The sequence below is a fragment of the Musca autumnalis genome, unplaced genomic scaffold, assembly GCF_047663935.1.
Source record: "Musca autumnalis isolate F117 unplaced genomic scaffold, ASM4766393v1 scaffold_2, whole genome shotgun sequence".
In the NCBI taxonomy this organism is placed as follows: Eukaryota; Metazoa; Arthropoda; class Insecta; order Diptera; family Muscidae; genus Musca; species Musca autumnalis.
The window spans coordinates 26,860,572-26,879,943 of NW_027411755.1; the positions used below are offsets into that span (position 1 = coordinate 26,860,572).

The window sequence follows — 19,372 nt, forward strand, 5'->3', positions numbered from 1 at the left end:
TGACCCAAAAAATCTTGTCGTTTTGTTCCATATGTCCCTGTTTATACAGGGAAAGTTGATGGGAAAGAAAATTGAGTTTATGGGCGATGGAGTAGAGAGGAATAAGAGGGGGTACACACACCTCTGTACTGGCAAATTCTGTTTTGTTTCGTTTTTCTTCGTATACAACCTGAAGTTGGCTGCAGATTTGTTTTTGCATTTTCTTTCATTTTTTTTTCTGTCGAGAAACAAACAACAGCGGAGACAATTGAAAAAAACCATTTGGAGGAAAAACTATTTTTTAAGCAAAAACAATTCGAAATATGTGGAGATATCAAAATTAAAATGCAATTCAAGGGTTCCTTTAATAATTAATTGTTTATCACACACGTCCGTTTTTACTTTTCATTACAATTTTTCCTTGGATTTGTTTTTGAACGGCGCAATGTGAAAATGAGTGTGAAGAAGAATAAGAAAAATTATAAAATTGACACAAACATGATTTCCGTGTCTAAACAACAAGGAAATTTTAAAAGAAACTGAGAAGAAAAATTGTCTTTCCAGTTTGAATGTCTAAACACGGTCTATCCATAAAGCCTGGCGTATGGAACAAAACAACTTTGAACTTTTTAGTTCCATATCCATGTCGTTTGGTGTATGGAACAAAAAGGGACAAAAACGAATTGTTCCGCACCAAAAATGATGGCGTTTGGAACAAAAAATTGTCAATTTTTGCCAAGTTACGAATAATGTGGCGTATGGAACAAGTTGTTTTAAAGGAATTGGTTTAAAACTGAAGAATAATAGTTTCTAAATCCAAATATTTTGGAATATTGTATTGTTATATGAAAACGAAAATTTATCAATCGTTTAAACAAAAAATCCCTAGTTTAAAGACAAATTTTTGATGCAAGTCCACAAAAATATACGCAAAAACGTCCATTCGACTTGAAGCTAGTGTGGACACCGACTACAAAAATGGTATTATAAGAAAAACGTGTTTAAATGTTTTATATTACCTTAGAAATGCAAAATATCAATCCGTTTTGTCCAAACGAAATTTTTACCACAAAAAAGTAGTAGAGGTAAGTGTTAAGGAAACCTAAAATTATGGTCCTTATTGTATTTATATGAGAAAAATAAATGTTTTATTTAAAGTCCTGATTTTTAAACTCCACAGTAGCACTTCAGATAGAAAGGTGGAACACGATTGGTAAAAAGTGTTTTGGTTGAAATGTGACAAAACGTGTTCCATGTGACACAAACTGCCAAAAACATGAAAAAAAGATTCCATGGAACAATTCAGCAACTTTTTGCAATTGTAAAAATTGGCCATAACTTCTAGACTATCACAGATATCTGACTAAAATAAACTACTGATATATTCTATGAGTTTAGTTAAGTAGAACTGAGCTCTTAAAGTATTGGATTATTGCACCATTTTTATCCTGTATGGCCTTAAACATTAACTTGAATTTTTCTCGAATCAGGCAAATGGCGTATGGAACACTTAAGCATGACACCGACGAACTATCAATTCCTTTGCGTATACGTCAAATGAAAACTCATTTGAAATCCATTGGATTTCGTTTGACGTTTAATCAATGGATTAATCAATGACAGTTGAAATCGAGTGGATTTCGTAAATGTAAACCAAGCATTAGTCCCGGTCCACACTAGTGTGATTTTATTTAAATATTTTCATGAAATTATGCGTTCTTATGTTTGGTTTACATTCGGCGTCTTTTCGTGATTTCGAAGGCGTTTCGTGATTTCGCGCGGAATCATGCAAAATTTATCATGATTTCGCATACAAAAATGAAATCATCTCATTTCGTGATTTCAGCGAAATCAACATCGAAATCACAGTACACATGATATACAACCCTGTTTGTGACTGAAAAAGTACCAAAAGTTGCAACACTTTTCACGTATCACAATAAACAAGGTAGATGGTCAATTGCTGCAACAAAAAATTTTAGAATCAAAATTTTTAAACAATGTGAAAAAAATATTACATTACTTTGTTACAATGCTATTTTTCATTGCGTTCTCGTACTTTTTTAATGGTAATGTTAGAAAAAAGAGCGAAATGTCTAAAATTGCTTCCCCATACAAATTTCGTAAAAAATACGGGAACGAAAAAATGACAGAAATTGCAAAAACTGCAGCAAATCAACGTATCAGCTATCGTATTTAGATGATAATGAACATGTTGCTAGTTTCTACTATGTCAAAATTGTATGGCAGAAAACAGGAGAATAGGGTGTTATTCGGCGCTATTTTTGTTTAAAGAGAAGTGTAAGTCTTGCTAGATTTCGGAGTACGGGAACGGGTTCTATACACAATTAATACGATATATAGATAGTTTTACGATAATTTTCGAAATAAAGTTGTAAAGTTCTATATTGTCGTATATTTTTGATGACTAATTCAATTTGCAACAACTTGTTTTGAAAATTCATGTTCGATCAGCTGCGCGTATGCATCTACCTTGATCATTGTGATATGTATGAAATCAACAAAAAAATAAGTGTAAACACCGGGATGTATTTCAGGATTTCGTGAAATCCAGTGGATTTTATAGCGCAAGTGTAAACTTGGCATTAGATCGAGTTATATACTAAAGTAATTTTATGAAATTTTTTAAAGATTCTTGCAAGTAAATCTGCCAAGCTATTAATTGATGAAAAGACTATTCATACACAAAAGATTACTGCAATTATTTTAACTAAAAATAATTAGAATTTATATTTTCTTTAGTAAATTGCTATAAATTCCATCACTCTAATAAATTACCTTTTCAGCATAACTCATTCCGTCTCACTCGCACTCCCATTAACTGCGTTCTTTTCTTTAATCAAAAACGACTAGCTGTCTCTCTTTTCCACGACCAGAATTCAATGAAGAGAGACGAAATTGTCATTCAGTCTCGTTTTAATAGCGCAAAGGAGTGAAAGCGAAAACGAAGTCATTAAAAAAAGATTATGAAAAATTATTAATAAATAGATAAAACACAGTGAATTTTAAACAAAGTAGAAGGTTAAAATAATTTACCTATTTAATAAATAGAAGAACAATTATAAAAGAAACACCGTTTATTGTTGCTCTTCATTCCGCAAAGTAGAAAAAATACCTTTTTACCAAGTCGTCGCCATATTTTTTCTCTGTCTGGCTTGTGTGTGGTGAAAAAAGAAATACATTCGCGAACAGAAGAAGAAGACCGACAATCACACAAACCGAGTTGGGGTTAGTAGGTGTGTGTGAAAAGAAGAACGTAGTAGTAGAGCAGCGAAAATTGATGTGAAACGTCGGAATTTATTGGCATCTCATGTTTGGTATTTTCAAATTTGTTAGAAAAAGAAACAAACAATAATAAACCGCTAATGTGAACAGGAGAAGAAAAACAACAATAAAAAATCATCAAAACAAAACTTACCGGAGAAAGTAAAAACTAAAGGAATTTATTTTGGAAATTTGTTGCTATTGCTTGGTGGGTTGTCGCGTAGCAAGCTAACGAGGCTACCCTACCTACCACTGCCGTGTGTATTGCATAAAAATCAAAGGTAAAGTGACGACAATTTTTTGTACAGTATTTCCAAGGATTAAGTAGAAGTGCGTTAAATGTAGTTAGTGTGTTATAAATTACATTTAATTTAAGTGCCTAACAAATTCTATCCTGTTGCAAGTTTCCCTTCCAAAGAAAAGTTACCTGTCAAAAAATCAAAACAAAGTTTTTTATTTCATCTTTTTTTCATTCGTTCTCGTTTTTTCATGCATCGCCTTCGTGATTTTCTTGTTCGCTTCGTCATCTCATTTTTGTCATCGGCTTTTACCAACAGAATGTCAAGTTGCATGTCATCTCTTTCATTTCGTTTGTCAGGATATGTAGTTCTCTCTTTTCCTCTCATTCGCTTTGATGGAGAAAAAAGCGCGCGTGTTATCAATTCAGTGGTATTTTCCTTTCATTGTTCTGTCAAGTTGTTGCCAGATAGTTCGAGTGATTTGTTTACATTATTATTTGACAGCTTAGTGTAACAAAATGATTTCTTTGGGAAAAGAAATTAAATAAATGTATTATTTATAAGGAGAGGCTTTAAGAGAATAAATGATTATGGTGAAATTAGATTCAGCGGGACAATAATTAAAAAAACGTGGGATCAATATGTCAACTGTGTGAGGGCATTGCATTGACAGTTCGTTTTGGATAGGGAACAAGACGAGTTTAGGGCCCGGTCCCGGATCTTGATATATATACCACAGATAGTCCTTGTGGCCCTGAGTGTAATGATATACATTTTGTCTTGCACAAGTCCATACTTCCGGAAATATGTGCCTTCCAAAGGTCCGCAAATACCAATGACATTCTCGAGAACGGGAACAAAATTTTCTTTTAAATTATATTCCTTCTAAATAGCCGGCCCTCGGCTGGTGACAGGTGCAAATCTCGGGAATGGGAACAAAATTTTCTTTTAAATTGTAAATTTTTCTAAGTTTTCGGCCTTGAAACAATAGAATTTTCGGAATTTCAGAGGCACATATCTCGGGAACTATGGACTTGTGCAAGACAAAATGTTACTCAGGGCCACAAGGACTATCTGTGGTATATATCATCAAGATCCGGGACCGGGCCCTACACTCAAGTTATGCCTTAAAACCCTTTGCAGCAATACGGTCGCCAAAGGCTCATCCATAATGTAACCTGTGGTTCAATTGCCTTGTTCAGGTGATGGTGGACTTACTCGTCTTGCATTTCCGCATTTCCACGTTGTCTTGTCATGGCTTTTTTCTTGGAGCATGGAACATCTTGCTTTTATATTAAATATTTTCTTTGTATACCAATTTTTGTCTGGGATCACTAATTGAAGTGTAGTTAATTTCCAAATGAATTACACACAAATATTTTATATAAATAATGATTTATTCTATCAACAGTTCTCTCCATTTATTTATTTTTTTTCTTTTTTTAAGTACACTAGAAAATAAAGTCATGGGTATACGAAATCGAAAACATTTCAATGCAGAAAAAAATCATGGATAAAGTGATTTTAAGAAAAATATTTTTAAATTCAAACTATTGTTCCACCACAGTGTTATAATATTTAATTTCACCCATTACCATATAAGGTTTGCTAACATTTCCACTTTCTTCTCTTTTCAGATTATTTACCTTACATCGTTAAGATCTCCAAATGATGGAAGATCTGACAAAAAATATAATATTTACAAATGCTCTTGGAGCAAATGTACAACCAACCACCATACAGTATCAGACAGCAGATGGAACCATTCTCAAGCAACCAAAAATTGAAGGCCAGAAGGATCAGCCAACATTCTACTATACCACAACAAATGTAAGTATGCCAACCGCGCTGCGCTCCCTCTAAATTAAACAAATCTAAAATAATGATTCCCTTTCATCATCTAGGGTAATACGACCGTAAATTTGGCACAACTGACCACCGATGACAATAAAACCTGTTACATAGCTCAACCTGTTGGTGGCTACAACTATGCCTTGGTAAATGGTATGCAATTGAATCAGCTAAATCATGGAGGAACCATTGGTATAGCTACCCTAGATCCCCAGGGACGTATACAAATTGTCAATCAAAATAAACCTTTGGCAACGGTAAGTTTGTGGAGCTACTTTTGAGCACTTCTAAATTAATAATGTCCTTCTTTTCATTGTAGTCCCTGCAAACCATATCACCCATACAGAACACCATCTCCAACATCAGTTTCAAATGCGATGTTTGTGGTCTGATGTTTAGCCATTTAGCATTGCTGAATCATCACAAACGAACCCATACCCAAGATGGAACAGATCAACAACATCAAGCTCAAACTGAGACTATACAATTGGTTAATGCCCAGGGTTTGGTTCAGACACAAAATATCATAACTGAAAATGGTCAAATGGGTCAGATACAAATTGTAGCCACAGAGGCATTAGAACCGGCCACAGCAGTTTTACAACAACAAACAACTCAGTTGCAGCAACAACAACAACATCACCAACAACAACAGCAGCAGCAACAACAACAACAGTCACAACAACAGCAGCAACAACATCAACAAACTACCGCAGAAGTTTTGACTCAAAACAACGTAACAAAAAGCCTAAAATTGGAACAAAGCAAATGTACCACCTGTGGCAATCAAATACTACAACCTATCAAACGTAAAGGACCCAAAATAACACGCTGTGATACCTGCCTACAAAATGAGCAAGCTCAACAACAAGCAGCAGCAGCGGCAGCCCTGCAAGTTCAACCCACACAAATATTTGTAGCCCCGGATGGTGAAATAAAATTTGGCATGAATGAGTTGGCAAGTGGTAATTCGGAATCATCAATGGATTCATTAAGTGGTGGGGGAGGTGGTACGCCCATGATCCAGCAGCCGGTACAAATAATATCCACAAATGCCCAAGGGCAACAACAAATACAAGTGGTTACTACCCAACAACCCGCCCCCATTAATAACTCCAACTCAAACTGTACGAACACAACTACAAAACGAGAAAATTGTTCACCCAAAAAGAAATGTTCCTCAGCCAAGGTTACGAAATGCAATAAATGCAATGGTTCGGGTATGGTGTATGTGGGTACAGGAGCACCTGCCTCGAAACAAAATAATGCACAGGCGGCTGTTGCCTCCGTTAAGACAGAGTAAGAAAAGTGTAATATTTGGCGTTACAACGTAAATGTAAAATCTACAAACTTTTTGCTGACCCTTTCTTCTTTCCAACCCTTTTCCTATAGGAATGTCAAACCATTCACCTGCAACATTTGTGGCGGAACATTTTCACGTTACTCCAGCCTTTGGTCCCACAAGAAGCTACACAGTGGTGAAAAGAATTACAAATGTACCATTTGTGGACTGGCCTTTGCCAAGGCAGTGTATTTGAAAAATCATGCAAGGATACACACGGGAGAAAAGCCCTACAAGTAAGTTTCAATTTCAAGCTCCTGGAGAACATTCATTAATCCTATTCTCTCTCCTTTCCTTTCTAGATGTCAAACCTGCGGTATGCAATTCTCTCAATCACCCCATCTGAAAAATCACGAACGTACCCACAGTGGCGAACGGCCGTATGTCTGTGAGGTTTGTGACAAAGGTTTTGCCCGCCACGCCACCCTATGGAATCATCGTCGCATACACACTGGTGAAAAACCATATAAATGTGATATTTGTGGTACAGCATTTTCACAGGCGGCACATCTTAAAAATCATGCCAAGGTTCATTCAGGAGAAAAGCCATTTAAATGTGATATTTGTTTAGCTGCCTTTGCTGATCGTTTTGCCCTGAAACGGCATCGTGGCATTCATGAAAAATATGGTCAAACGGCACCACGTCAACCTGCACAAGTTCCCGGCTCTCAACAGCAACAACAGCAGCATGATTCTTCCTCCGATCAAATGATTCATAAACAAGAAATGCCTGATATGGATGATGATGCTCAACATGAGGTGGTTATAACTGGTTTATAGACAAGCCCCAATAGAGGTGTAGTTACAGCAGCAGCAACAACAACAACAGTCACCGGAGGAACAACCACAGCAGCAACTGTAGGACCAAGCAACAGCGGCGGCGGAAGCATTTATACAACATATCAACATCACCAGCATCATCATCAACAACAGGCAGAGCAAACTTATTCTCTACACAATAGAAGCAACAGCTCTGCAACATCTTTGACCACATTAGTATCATCATCAACATCTTCGGCTCAGGCAGTATCGTCAACATTACACCATTCTACGCTACCAACAACTGCCTCCTATCTGCATCATCATCATCATCAACAACAACAGCACAGCTATCAAACATCACTTTCGCATACTGCTCAACCGCCGCCGACGACTTCTACAGCCCCTCTTTACTATCAACATCATCATATGAATTCCAATTTAGCCAACATAACTGAAGTAATAGCCATTAATTCGGGCCATGCTAGTACCCTATTGACACCAATTTCAAAGCGGTAATTGATGTAGTTTTGATCTTTGAGAACAACTGGCTGGTGAATGGGTTTCGACAAATTCAAAAGAATAGGTAAGCGGAGAAGTTTTTATTTTCATGTTTTTTTTGTTTTTAGAGAATATAAAGTATAAAACAAAACTGAAAGATATGGGGACATTCAAGAAGCACCGTTTCCATTGGAAAGGGTCTTAAGAAGCACGCTTTCCACTGGAAAGGTTCTTAAGAAGCACCTTTTCCATTGGAAAGGTTCTTAAGAAGCACCCTTCCATTGAAAAGGGTCTTAAGAAGCACCCTTCCATTGGAAAGGTTCTTAAGAAGCACCCTTTCCATTGGAAAGGTTCTTAAGAAGCACCTTTCCATTGGAAAGGTTCTTAAGAAGCACCCTTTCCATTGGAAAGGTTCTTAAGAAGCACCCTTTCCATTGGAAGGGGTCTTAAGGAGCACCCTTCTATTGGAAAGGTTCTTAAGAAGCACCCTTTCCATTGGAAGGGGTCTTAAGGAGCACCCTTCCATTGGAAAGGTTCTTAAGAAGCACACTTTCCAATAGAAAAGGTGTTAAGAAGCACCCTTCCCATTGGAAAGGAACTTAAGAAGGAACCTTTCCATTTGGAAGGGTCTTAAGAAGCAACCTTTTCATTGGAAAGGGTCTTAAGAAGCACCCTTCCATTGAAAAGTGTCTTAAGAAGCACCGTTTCCATCGGAAAGGGTCTTAAGAAGCACCGTTTCCATCGGAAAGGGTCTTAAGAAGCACCGTTTCCATCGGAAAGGGTCTTAAGAAGCACCGTTTCCATCGGAAAGGGTCTTAAGAAGCACCCTTCCATTGAAAAGTGTCTTAAGAGGCACCCTTCCATTAGAAAGGTTCTTAAGAAGCACCCTTCCATTAGAAAGGTTCTTAAGAAGCACCCTTTCCATTGGAAAGGTTCTCAAGAAGCACCCATTCCATTGGAAAGGTTCTTAAGAAGCACCCTTTCCATTGGAAAGGTTCTTAAGAAGCACCCTTTCCATTAGAAAGGTTCTTAAGAAGCACCCTTTCCATTGGAAAGGTTCTTAAGAAGCACCCCTTCCATTGGAAAGGTTCTTAAGAAGCACCCCTTCCATTGGAAAGGTTCTTAAGAAGCACCCTTTCCATTGGAAAGGTTCTTAAGAAGCACCCTTTCCATTGGAAAGGTTCTTAAGAAGCACCCTTTCCATTGGAAAGGTTCTTAAGAAGCACCCTTTCCATTGGAAAGGTTATTAAGAAGCACCCTTTCCATTGGAAAGGTTCTTAAGAAGCACCCTTTCCATTGGAAGGGGTCTTAAGGAGCACCCTTCCATTGGAAGGGGTCTTAAGGAGCACCCTTCCATTGGAAGGGGTCTTAAGAAGCACCCTTTCCATTGGAAAGGTTCTTAAGAAGCACCCTTTCCATTGGAAAGGTTCTTAAGAAGCACCCTTTCCATTGGAAAGGTTCTTAAGAAGCACCCTTTCCATTGGAAAGGTTCTTAAGAAGCACCCTTTCCATTGGAAAGGTTCTTAAGAAGCACCCTTTCCATTGGAAAGGTTCTTAAGAAGCACCCTTTCCATTGGAAAGGTTCTTAAGAAGCACCCTTTCCATTGGAAAGGTTCTTAAGAAGCACCATTTCCATTGGAAAGGTTCTTAGGAAGCACCATTTCTATTGGAAAGGTTCTTAAGAAGCACCCTTTCCATTGAAAAGGTTCTTAAGAAGCACCCTTTCCATTGGAAAGGTTCTTAAGAAGCACACTTTCCAATAGAAAAGGTGTTAAGAAGCACACTTTCCAATAGAAAAGGTGTTAAGAAGCACACTTTACAATAGAAAAGGTGTTACGAAGCACCCTTCCCATTGGAAAGGAACTTAAGAAGGAACCTTTCCATTTGGAAGGATCTTAAGAAGCAACCTTTTCATTGGAAAGGGTCTTAACAAGCATCCTTTGCATTGGAAAGGGTCTTAACAAGCATCCTTTGCATTGGAAAGGTTCTTAAGAAGCACCCTTTCCATTGGAAAGGTTCTTAAGAAGCACCCTTTCCATTGGAAAGGTTCTTAAGAAGCACCCTTTCCATTGGAAAGGTTCTTAAGAAGCACCCATTCCATTGGAAAGGTTCTTAAGAAGCACCCTTTCCATTGGAATGGTTCTTAAGACGCATCCTTCCCATTGGAAAGGTTCTTAAGAAGCACCCTTTCCATTGGAAAGGTTCTTAAGAAGCACCCTTTCCATTGGAAAGGTTCTTAAGAAGCACCCTTTCCATTGGAAAGGTTCTTAAGAAGCACCCTTTCCATTGGAAAGGTTCTTAAGAAGCACCCTTTCCATTGGAAAGGTTCTTAAGAAGCACCCTTTCCATTGGAAAGGTTCTTAAGAAGCACCCTTTCCATTGGAAAGGTTCTTAAGAAGCACCCTTTCCATTGGAAAGGTTCTTAAGAAGCACCCTTTCCATTGGAAAGGTTCTTAAGAAGCACCCTTTCCATTGGAAAGGTTCTTAAGAAGCACCCTTTCCATTGGAAAGGTTCTTAAGAAGCACCCTTTCCATTGGAAAGGTTCTTAAGAAGCACCCTTTCCATTGGAAAGGTTCTTAAGAAGCACCCTTTCCATTGGAAAGGTTCTTAAGAAGCACCCTTTCCATTGGAAAGGTTCTTAAGAAGCACCCTTTCCATTGGAAAGGTTCTTAAGAAGCACCCTTTCCATTGGAAAGGTTCTTAAGAAGCACCCTTTCCATTGGAATGGTTCTTAAGACGCATCCTTTCCATTGGAAAGGTTCTTAAGAAGCACCCTTTCCATTGGAAAGGTTCTTAAGAAGCACCCTTTCCATTGGAAAGGTTCTTAAGAAGCACCCTTTCCATTGGAAAGGTTCTTAAGAAGCACCCTTTCCATTGAAAAGGTTTTTAAGAAGCACCCTTTCCATTGGAAAGGTTCTTAAGAAGCACCCTTTCCATTGGAAAGGTTCTTAAGAAGCACCCTTTCCATTGGAAAGGTTCTTAAGAAGCACCCTTTCCATTGAAAAGGTTCTTAAGAAGCACCCGTTCCATTGGAAAGGTTCTTAAGAAGCACACTTTACAATAGAAAAGGTGTTACGAAGCACCCTTCCCATTGGAAAGGAACTTAAGAAGGAACCTTTCCATTTGGAAGGATCTTAAGAAGCAACCTTTTCATTGGAAAGGGTCTTAAGAAGCACCCTTTCCATTGGAAAGGTTCTTAAAAAGCACCCTTTCCAATAGAAATGGTCTTACGAAGGTCCCTTTCCATTGGAAAGGGTCTTAAAAGCACTCTTTCCATTGGAAAGGGTCTTCAGAGGCACCCTTTCCATTGGACAGGGTCTTAAAGAGCAACCTTCCATTGGAAAGGTTCTTAAAAAGCACCCTTTCCGTTGGAAGGGGTCTTAAGAAGCACCCTTCCCATTGGATGGGGTCTTAAGAAGCACACTTTCCATTAGAAAAGGTGTTAAGAAGCACCCTTCCCATTGGAAAGGAACTTAAGGAGCAATCTTTCTATTTGGAAGGGTCTTAAGAAGCATCCTTTCCATTTGGAAGGGTCTTAAGAAGCAACCTTTTCATTGGAAAGGGTCTTAAGAAGCACCCTTTTCATTGGAAAGGGTCTTAAGAAGCAACCTTTCCATTGGAAAGCGTCCTAAGAAGCACCCTTTCCATTGGCAAGCGTCCTAAGAAGCACCCTTTCCATTGGCAAGCGTCCTAAGAAGCACCCTTTCCAATGGAAAGGAACTTAAGAAGCAACCTTTCCATTGGGAAGGGTCTTAAGAAGCGCCCTTTCCAATGGAAAGGAACTTAAGAAGCAACCTTTTCATTGGGAAGGGTCTTAAGAAGCACCCTTTCCATTGGAAAGGGTCTTAAAAAGCACCCTTTTGATTGGAAAGGGTCTTAAAAAGCACCCTTTTGATTGGAAAGGGTCTTAAAAAGCACCCTTTTGATTGGAAAGGGTCTTCAGAAGCACCCTTTCCATTGGAAAGGCCCTTAAGAAGCGCCCTTTCCAATAGAAAGGCCCTTAAGAAGCGCCCTTTCCATTGGAAAGGAACTTAAGAAGCAACCTTTCCATTGGGAAGGGTCTTAAGAAGCGCCCTTTCCAATGGAAAGGAACTTAAGAAGCAACCTGTCCTTTAAAAAGGGTCTTAAGAAGTACCCTGACATTTGAAAGGAAGTACTCTTAGGAATACCCTCTCCTTTGACAAAAAGTAATGTTCTGAAGAGGCATCCTTTCCGCTGGAAATGGTTATAACAAATACCCTTTTGTTTTTAAAGATTCTTAAGAAGCACACTTTCCATAGCAAAGAGATTTAGGAAGCACCATTTTCATTGGAAAAGGTCTTAGACCACAATTTTCAATGCCGAATACACCCGTATTTTTACAAATTTTTAATCAATAATTCTTTCCTCTTTTATTTACAGATTCCTCCCTCCCTAGATGTAAAAGAAAACGGCCAATGTTGTCCTTCTTTTTAGAAAATTTGGTGCTGTTTTTTTTTGAATATTCCCATTTATCTATTTCCTTACTGATTGGTTGTAATTTAAGTGTATATAAAAACCAAACTGAATCTGTCATATTTTTCTACAACAACTATTGAATTACTTAAAATAGTTTAATATTTTTTTTAGCAGAATTAGTTATTATCGTTAGTGGACTGCTAAAATCACCCATACTTTATTAACAGTTTCCTTTAATAATTAAGCATAGCTTCGTTTTATACTTTCATCAAAGTTTTCAAATCCTTACAAATTGAAAACTTTTAATATTTTTTTAATGTAAGAAAGAGTATTGTTGCTTGACAACTTAAAAACAACCAACCCCCAGCAAAAAATGTATACAAAAAAACTCCCTCCCCCCATATACTTATTAAGCTTGTGAATGACCCAATTCACCACACTTTACAAAAACTTAGTTACAATTAAAGTACTAAACAATAACTATTATTATTATCGTCATAGATCATAAGCATATGTCATGAATAACTTCAATAACAAGTTTAAGTAACAAACCAACCAACAATTCTGTACATATATAACTTTTTTCTTTATTCTACAATAAAAAATATTTAAATAAAATTTTCTTAGAAAATCATATTTTTCCATTTTCCCATTGATGATGTTTTTTTGCTTATTTTAGTTTAAATGAGAGGCAATTGAATTTTGACTATAACTAACTTTCATTGATATAAAATACTATATGGGGATAAATGTGTCATTTTGCAACACAAATTGATATTAACCTCCCAAAAACAGAAACAAAGCAATATATTTGTTTATTTTTTGTTTGGTTAATAAAAATAAAAACAAAGAACCTAGAAAATTACAATACTTAATTATTAAAAAATTGAAACTAATTAAACATATTTTTAATATTAAGCAACGATTTTTTGTATAACAATAACTATTTATAATAACATAATATCGCATATTTGCAAACAAATTATTATAAGGCATTGTAAATAAAAAAATAAAAATTCTTAAATTTAATAAAAAATAAATTTGAATAAAATTTTAAATAAAAATATTAAAAAACACTCTTTTATTTTCAAAAAATATATCTGCATGCAGTCAAGGGCGATTTGAAAAAGATTTTTTTTTTCAAATGTGGTGTTTTTGAATATTTTTTCTAACGTGAATTTTGTACAGAATTTTTTAAGATTTTTTCAAAAAACGTAAATTTTTTAAAGTATATTTTTCCAAAATCGTGGATTTTTTTAACAAATTTTTTAAACGCGGATTTTTAAAAGAATTTTCTTAAACGCGGATTTAAAAAAATTAACGTGGATTTTAAAAGATATTTTTTCAAACATGGATTTTTTAAAGAATATTTTTTTAAACGTGGATTTTATAAAGAATATTTTTTAAGAGTGGTCTTTTTTAAGAAATTTTTTAAACGTGGATTTTTTAGAGAATATTTTTTCAAAAGTGGATTTTTTAAAGAATATTTTTTCAAACGTGGATTTTTTAAAGAATATTTTTTCAAACGTGGATTGTTTAAAGAATATTTTTTCAAACGCGGATTTTTAAAGAATATTTTTTCAAACGTGGATTTTTTAAAGAATATTTTTTCAAACGTGGATTTTTTAAAGAATATTTTTTAAACGTGGATTTTCTAAGGAAAATTTTTTAAACGTGGATCTTTTTGAGAAATTTTTTAAACGTGGATCTTTTTGAGAAATTTTTTAAACGTGGATTTTTAAAGAATATTTTTTAAACGAGGATTTTTGAAGAACTTTTTTTCAAACGTGTTTTTTTTTAACTTGGATTTAAAAAAATTGATCCTGAAGTTCTTAAAAATTTGTTTAAAAGATATTTCTTGAACTTGGATTTTTAATAGAAATTTTTTTTAAACGTGGATTTTTAAAAATTTTTTAAAACGTGGATTTTTAAAAGAATGTTTTTAACGTGGATTTTTAATAGAATGTTTTTAACGTAGATTTTTAAAAGAATGTTTTTAACGTGGATTTTTTAAAGACTTTTTTAAAGGTGGATTTTTAAAAGAAAGTTTTTTAACGTGGATTTTTAAAAGAAATTTTTTTTAAATGTGGATTTAAAAAAAAAAATTAACGTGCATTTTAAAAAGATTTTTTTTAATGTGGATTTTAAATTTTTTTTTTAAACGAGGATTTTTAAAAGCTCTTTTTTAAACGTGGATTTTTAATAGATTTTTTTAATGTGGATTTGTAAAAAACATTGATTTTTAAAATAATTTTTTTGACGTGGATTTTTAAAAGACATTCTTAAACGTGGATTTTTAAAAGCCTTTTTATAAACATGGAATTCATAAAGATATTTTATAAGCTGGATTACATAAACAATTTTATAGACATGGATTTTTTAAAGATTTTTTATAAGTTGGATTTTTAATTTTTTAAAGGAATTTTCCAAACGTGTATTTTAAAAGAAAACGGCGGGGGTTCTTCAAGTATTGTTTGGAAATGGATTTAAAAAATAAACCGTATGCAGTGGCTATTTATTTTATCGATCCACTACTTCGGGTATCTCCTCCACAAAAGTTCAATATTTTTGAAGCCGTTTAAGTTCTGTTATACGATCGTTTTGAAATTATCATAAACAAATTTCTAGAAGATACGAACTCTGTAGAAACGGTTCTTAATGGTCAAAATAGCATACAATTGCGATTTTTATCCTCTTTTATCAGTTTCTGCTCCATAGATACTAAACCGTTGAAAATTCAAAGTTTTTCGCTATTTTCACCATTAAGGAGCGTTCATAGAAAGTTCGTATGTTCCAGAAAGTTGTTTACTGATATGTATGCCAAATTAATGCGGTTAGTTCTTTTCTTGAATTTTCAACGGTTTAGCATCTATGGAGCAGAAACCGAGATAAGAGAATAAAAATCGCAATTGTTGATTTGGTCATTAAGAACCGTTTCTACAGAGTTCGTATGTTCTAGAAAGTTGTTTATTGAGACCTAAGGTATGTAATGTAGGCTTTTTGTTACACAAATTAAATAAAAATAAATAAAAGTCTATTGATTTTGGTAATGGTCAGACATACGGGGGTCGGAATGGACAAACAATTTTGTGGAAGAAATAGTCATTTTTATACCCTCAGCATTTATGCTAACGAGGGTATATCACCAATATTTTTGAAAATTTAACATAGCTGAAGCCAAGGTTTACCCTTTTAGAACACGCGACTTGTGATTGTATTTTATACAAATTAAATATTTTTGGATAAAATGAAATGTTTTTGGACGTGGCAATAAATATTGGCCTTAAAAGATAATTTGCGTGGAAGCTGTGGCTTTATTTATGTTAAAAAATGGGTAAAAATGGGTTGAAGCCACCATGTCTTTTTTTGTTATATCTCGATTTGTGAGTAAACCACACTTCTCTCGAGTTTCCTGTCAAAGTAAAAGCAGAAGCAAACTAAATAAGGATCATCTCACTAATGTATTACTTTTCAAAATTTCGTCTGCTTCTACCATTAAATGATGCTGACATTTTGAAGCCAGATTTACAGTGTTTTTTGCAATTTTCTTCTAATGTCATTCCGCAAACAGGTTTTTCAAAAAATCATATATAGAATTGTAAAACTTGCGATTCTGAGTTATTTGATACGTATATTGTGAATGTAGTCTGCACAGCTTCATAGAAATCTGCATCCAAATGCGGAAATTTTGTGTGAACATTTTTCTAAAAATCATATTTTTCGGGTCTAATATTTGCAATTGTCTCTAGAATACTTCGTACTCCATTGCACATTTTAGTTTTTTACGTTTCGGATCCAATAAATCATTCCTCGTGAAAATCTATCTACTAAAACGCGAGTTACGAGAAATTCCAAAGTAGAAAAATCACCTAAAATTGTTTTTGAAAATATCGCGTATTTTATCGCGTTTTCTGCGCATCGTTTCCACTGCAATGAAAAAACTAGTGCAGCATCTTCGTTTTAGCGGAAACAGAGATTTGAAAACTTTACTGATAAGGAAGCTACATTCATTTTATCCCAAAAAATAGTGTGTGATGCTACATCCGCGGTTCTTGATTGATCGCCTTCAAATAGATATATATCGATGTAGATTTTCATGGTTGACATTGAAATCGGATGCGGACAAAAATTGTATGCACTTTGCGCAAATTTGCGATATTTTATAGGTTTTTTAATGCTAAGATGCAGCCGATGCTACATCTTAGAGTCCAAATTATATTTCGAAAAATATATACAAGTTAATAGATATGGTCTTGCTGTACACGAAAATCACATGCGGACAAAATGACTTTGATAATTACGCGATTTACACGTATTTTAAAATGCATATAAATTAAAATGGGTTATTTGACCTCTATTTCCATTTCAGAAGCTTTGAGATACATCCTCATCAACCCAATTACCTTCCCTAATGGAAAAGCTTTAAAATGAATGTCAATAAAGCAAAATCCGTCTATTTTAATGGGAGATTTAAGCAAAATGAAGGAAGTATTCCTATAGATTTTTAAAATTTTTTCTACTACATAATGCATGTAAAAAAATATTTTTTCAAACAAAAAATATTTTTTTTGACCAAAATATGTGCTTATTTTGGCTGTAACATCGAAACTATAACACCAGTCTGTATGATTCTAGTCTCATTTGATTCGCCGTGAAGTTTTGATCTAGAACAAATTTTTATGTAATTTTATGACCACTAAATGAGCCTTAATTTTGAAAAAAGTTGACTTATATTCAATAATTTATCAATTTTATGTACATTCCGCGAATTCTGTGTAATATTTTGCAGGTATTATGCAATCTACTCGCTGAAGTCACTTCGAGAGAACTTTTTTGTAACAATTGTGCTCATTAAAATAATTAGCGTTTTTATAATATTTTCTTTCTTAAAAAGCGAAATAAAAGCGCCATAACTTTTGTCCGCAACAACCAAAAATTGGCTCGCGACCAGATTCGTACTGGGAATCTTTTTCTTAACCTACGTATCAAAAATCGTTGATGTAGCGCGAAAAAAAATTATCCTTTTTTCTGAAATGGAATATGAAATAATTGGCAATATTCCTGATATACACTTTCATACGGGCAAAATGTGCCTCATCGAAATAATGGTTTTAGAGCCCAAGTATGTTTGGACGAAATGTGTTTCAGACAATTTGGAGTCGATTGAGCAATGTCCGTCCGTCTGTCTGTCTGGAGCGCACGATAACTCTCGAACGGATGAACCGATTCGGTTCAAATTTTGGCTTTCGTAATATTTTGCCCAAACTTAGTTTAAGTTCGAAGATGAGCTATATCGGTCCACTCCTTCCGGTACCTCCCACACAAAATGTCGGATACATGTTCACTTTAAGACCTGCTTTCGAATCACTTTGATTTTTGTTGAAGCAACTTGCATTCGCTGCCTCAATTGCGATGGTAAAAGTTGTTTCAGGGGCAAGTCCATACTTCTTGAGCAAACATCCCTGAAGTTGTAAAAAACCCCTATGGTACCATATGTAGTGGCTGGAGATCCATTCTTTTTAGTATCTCCTCCGCAAAACTTTTGATCTTTAATCCTAATCAACATTTTTGTCAGTTCAAACGCCCAATATTTTTAAAACTCCCTAAATACATGCGTTTTTTGGAAAAAAAAAAAATTGTTTCAATATACCCAGGCTGAGGGTATATCTCTGTCGGCAAAGCCGACTGATACTTTTTTACTTGTTTATTCTTATGCAAACATTTCCGAGTCTATTAGGAGTATTTCGAAAAAATGCCTGATAATGCAAAGAACATTCAACAAAAGCTTTTAATTGTCTCCAATTGTGTTACGAAAAGTGGTTAAATATAGAAGAAGTTGCTCCAAATTTGTGAAATTTTATTTCCATGACGTCCCCATGTCTGCAATGCAGAAAGAATATGGCTGCTGCAATTTATTCTTGCGTTGTTTGCAAGTGCTTTTATTACATTGTTTCCCCTGTCTGTTAAAAACATATGCTCAGTTCCTTTACGTGCCTGAGGTTACCATTTCTTACCATTTTTAACCTGTAAAGTGTTCCCTTACTTTTAATAACATACAATTTATATGAGAGCAGTTTACCACTTTTACCATTTTCTGCCACTGTTACCATTTTTAAAAGTAAAGGAACAGACCAATAATTGGCCGAATGTCTGGCACTCCAAAATCGCTGAACAACAACTTAAGCTTTCTTAAAACATTCTCTCCTGTCGATCGTTCAAAATCCATCATTCCCAAAACTAAATCAAAATTGTTTTAATCCAATATGGTAATGCAAGTAACACCTAAAAATTGCGTTTGACATAATTGTCTGACCATAGATCTATAGTAGATGATGCAGCACCACTTCTCACAATATCTACTATTTCGGTTTTAATTTTGTTTTTTGTTTCATCCACAGTCTTTTGTAATGAACGAGAAATAGTTGTTGCGTCAGGCAGCATATCTTTTATGTCCACATTTTCTCCGTATATTGCTCCAATTTTAAGAAAATATTGCGCTAGTTTTTCGAAACCAGTGCCACTGACAGCAGAAAAGGGTCGGCAGTCCTCAATAGCCCATGACGTACATTTTTCAGTCATTTCAAGTTTATCTTCTGCCGTAACTTTTTTAAAATTCCAGTTTCTTTAAGAAGTAGGCAACACTTGTGTCGTAGAAGATTAGATGTTTGAGAACCACTGAGTTTAAATCAGTGTTAATCACCACTGGGCTCGCGAGCCGTGTCTGTGTGAACACCAATGGTGCACAAGAAGAGAATGCTATTTTGGGTTTTTGTATGGGGAAGAGAGTTGTTGTTAACTTTTTCGTAAAGACGCGTGCATGACTGGTGAACACACACAATCTCAATTGTGGTGAGTTTGAACGTTGCTCTCACCATCTTCTTTGTTTTAGCAATGAATTAACGCACACGATGTTTATCTAGAGAGGGATAGATAATCTAGTGTATGTGCCCAAAACAAACGCAGCGGTTGAATTTGTTG

At 35.1% G+C, this 19,372-nt stretch overlaps 1 protein-coding gene and 1 long non-coding RNA gene across 3 annotated transcripts in view; one reads left to right on the plus strand and one right to left on the minus strand.

The window, feature by feature from the left end:
* Window positions 1–5,132, minus strand: part of LOC141393820 (uncharacterized) — an 80,833-nt gene extending 75,701 nt beyond the window's left edge. The window contains exon 1 of the long non-coding RNA XR_012410197.1: window positions 4,722–5,132. This is a non-coding gene — a long non-coding RNA (uncharacterized lncRNA). The remainder of the gene's footprint in view (window positions 1–4,721) is intronic.
* On the plus strand, window positions 2,887–13,434 carry Clamp (Chromatin-linked adaptor for MSL proteins). 2 transcript variants are annotated; one of them, XM_073967327.1, is made up of 7 exons: window positions 2,887–3,545; window positions 5,141–5,333; window positions 5,408–5,611; window positions 5,674–6,653; window positions 6,747–6,932; window positions 6,999–8,041; window positions 12,359–13,434. In XM_073967327.1, exons 2-6 carry the CDS (start codon window positions 5,172–5,174, stop codon window positions 7,474–7,476), a joined length of 2,010 nt encoding a protein of 669 aa, XP_073823428.1. In that variant the 5' UTR covers window positions 2,887–3,545; window positions 5,141–5,171; the 3' UTR covers window positions 7,477–8,041; window positions 12,359–13,434. The 2 variants fall into 2 exon arrangements, with proteins under 2 accessions (XP_073823428.1, XP_073823429.1); XM_073967328.1 differs by having other exon boundaries at window positions 2,912–3,021.
* Window positions 13,435–19,372: the final 5,938 nt, after the last annotated feature.

Bases quoted from the DNA above. Each gene is read 5' to 3' on its own strand.
- Clamp (XM_073967327.1), top strand. From the start codon at position 5,172: ATGATGGAAGATCTGACAAAAAATATAATATTTACAAATGCTCTTGGA. The intron at 5,334-5,407 runs GTAAGTATGCCA...TTCATCATCTAG, and splicing joins TCTACTATACCACAACAAAT to GGTAATACGACCGTAAATTT. The intron at 5,612-5,673 runs GTAAGTTTGTGG...TTTTCATTGTAG, and splicing joins AAAATAAACCTTTGGCAACG to TCCCTGCAAACCATATCACC.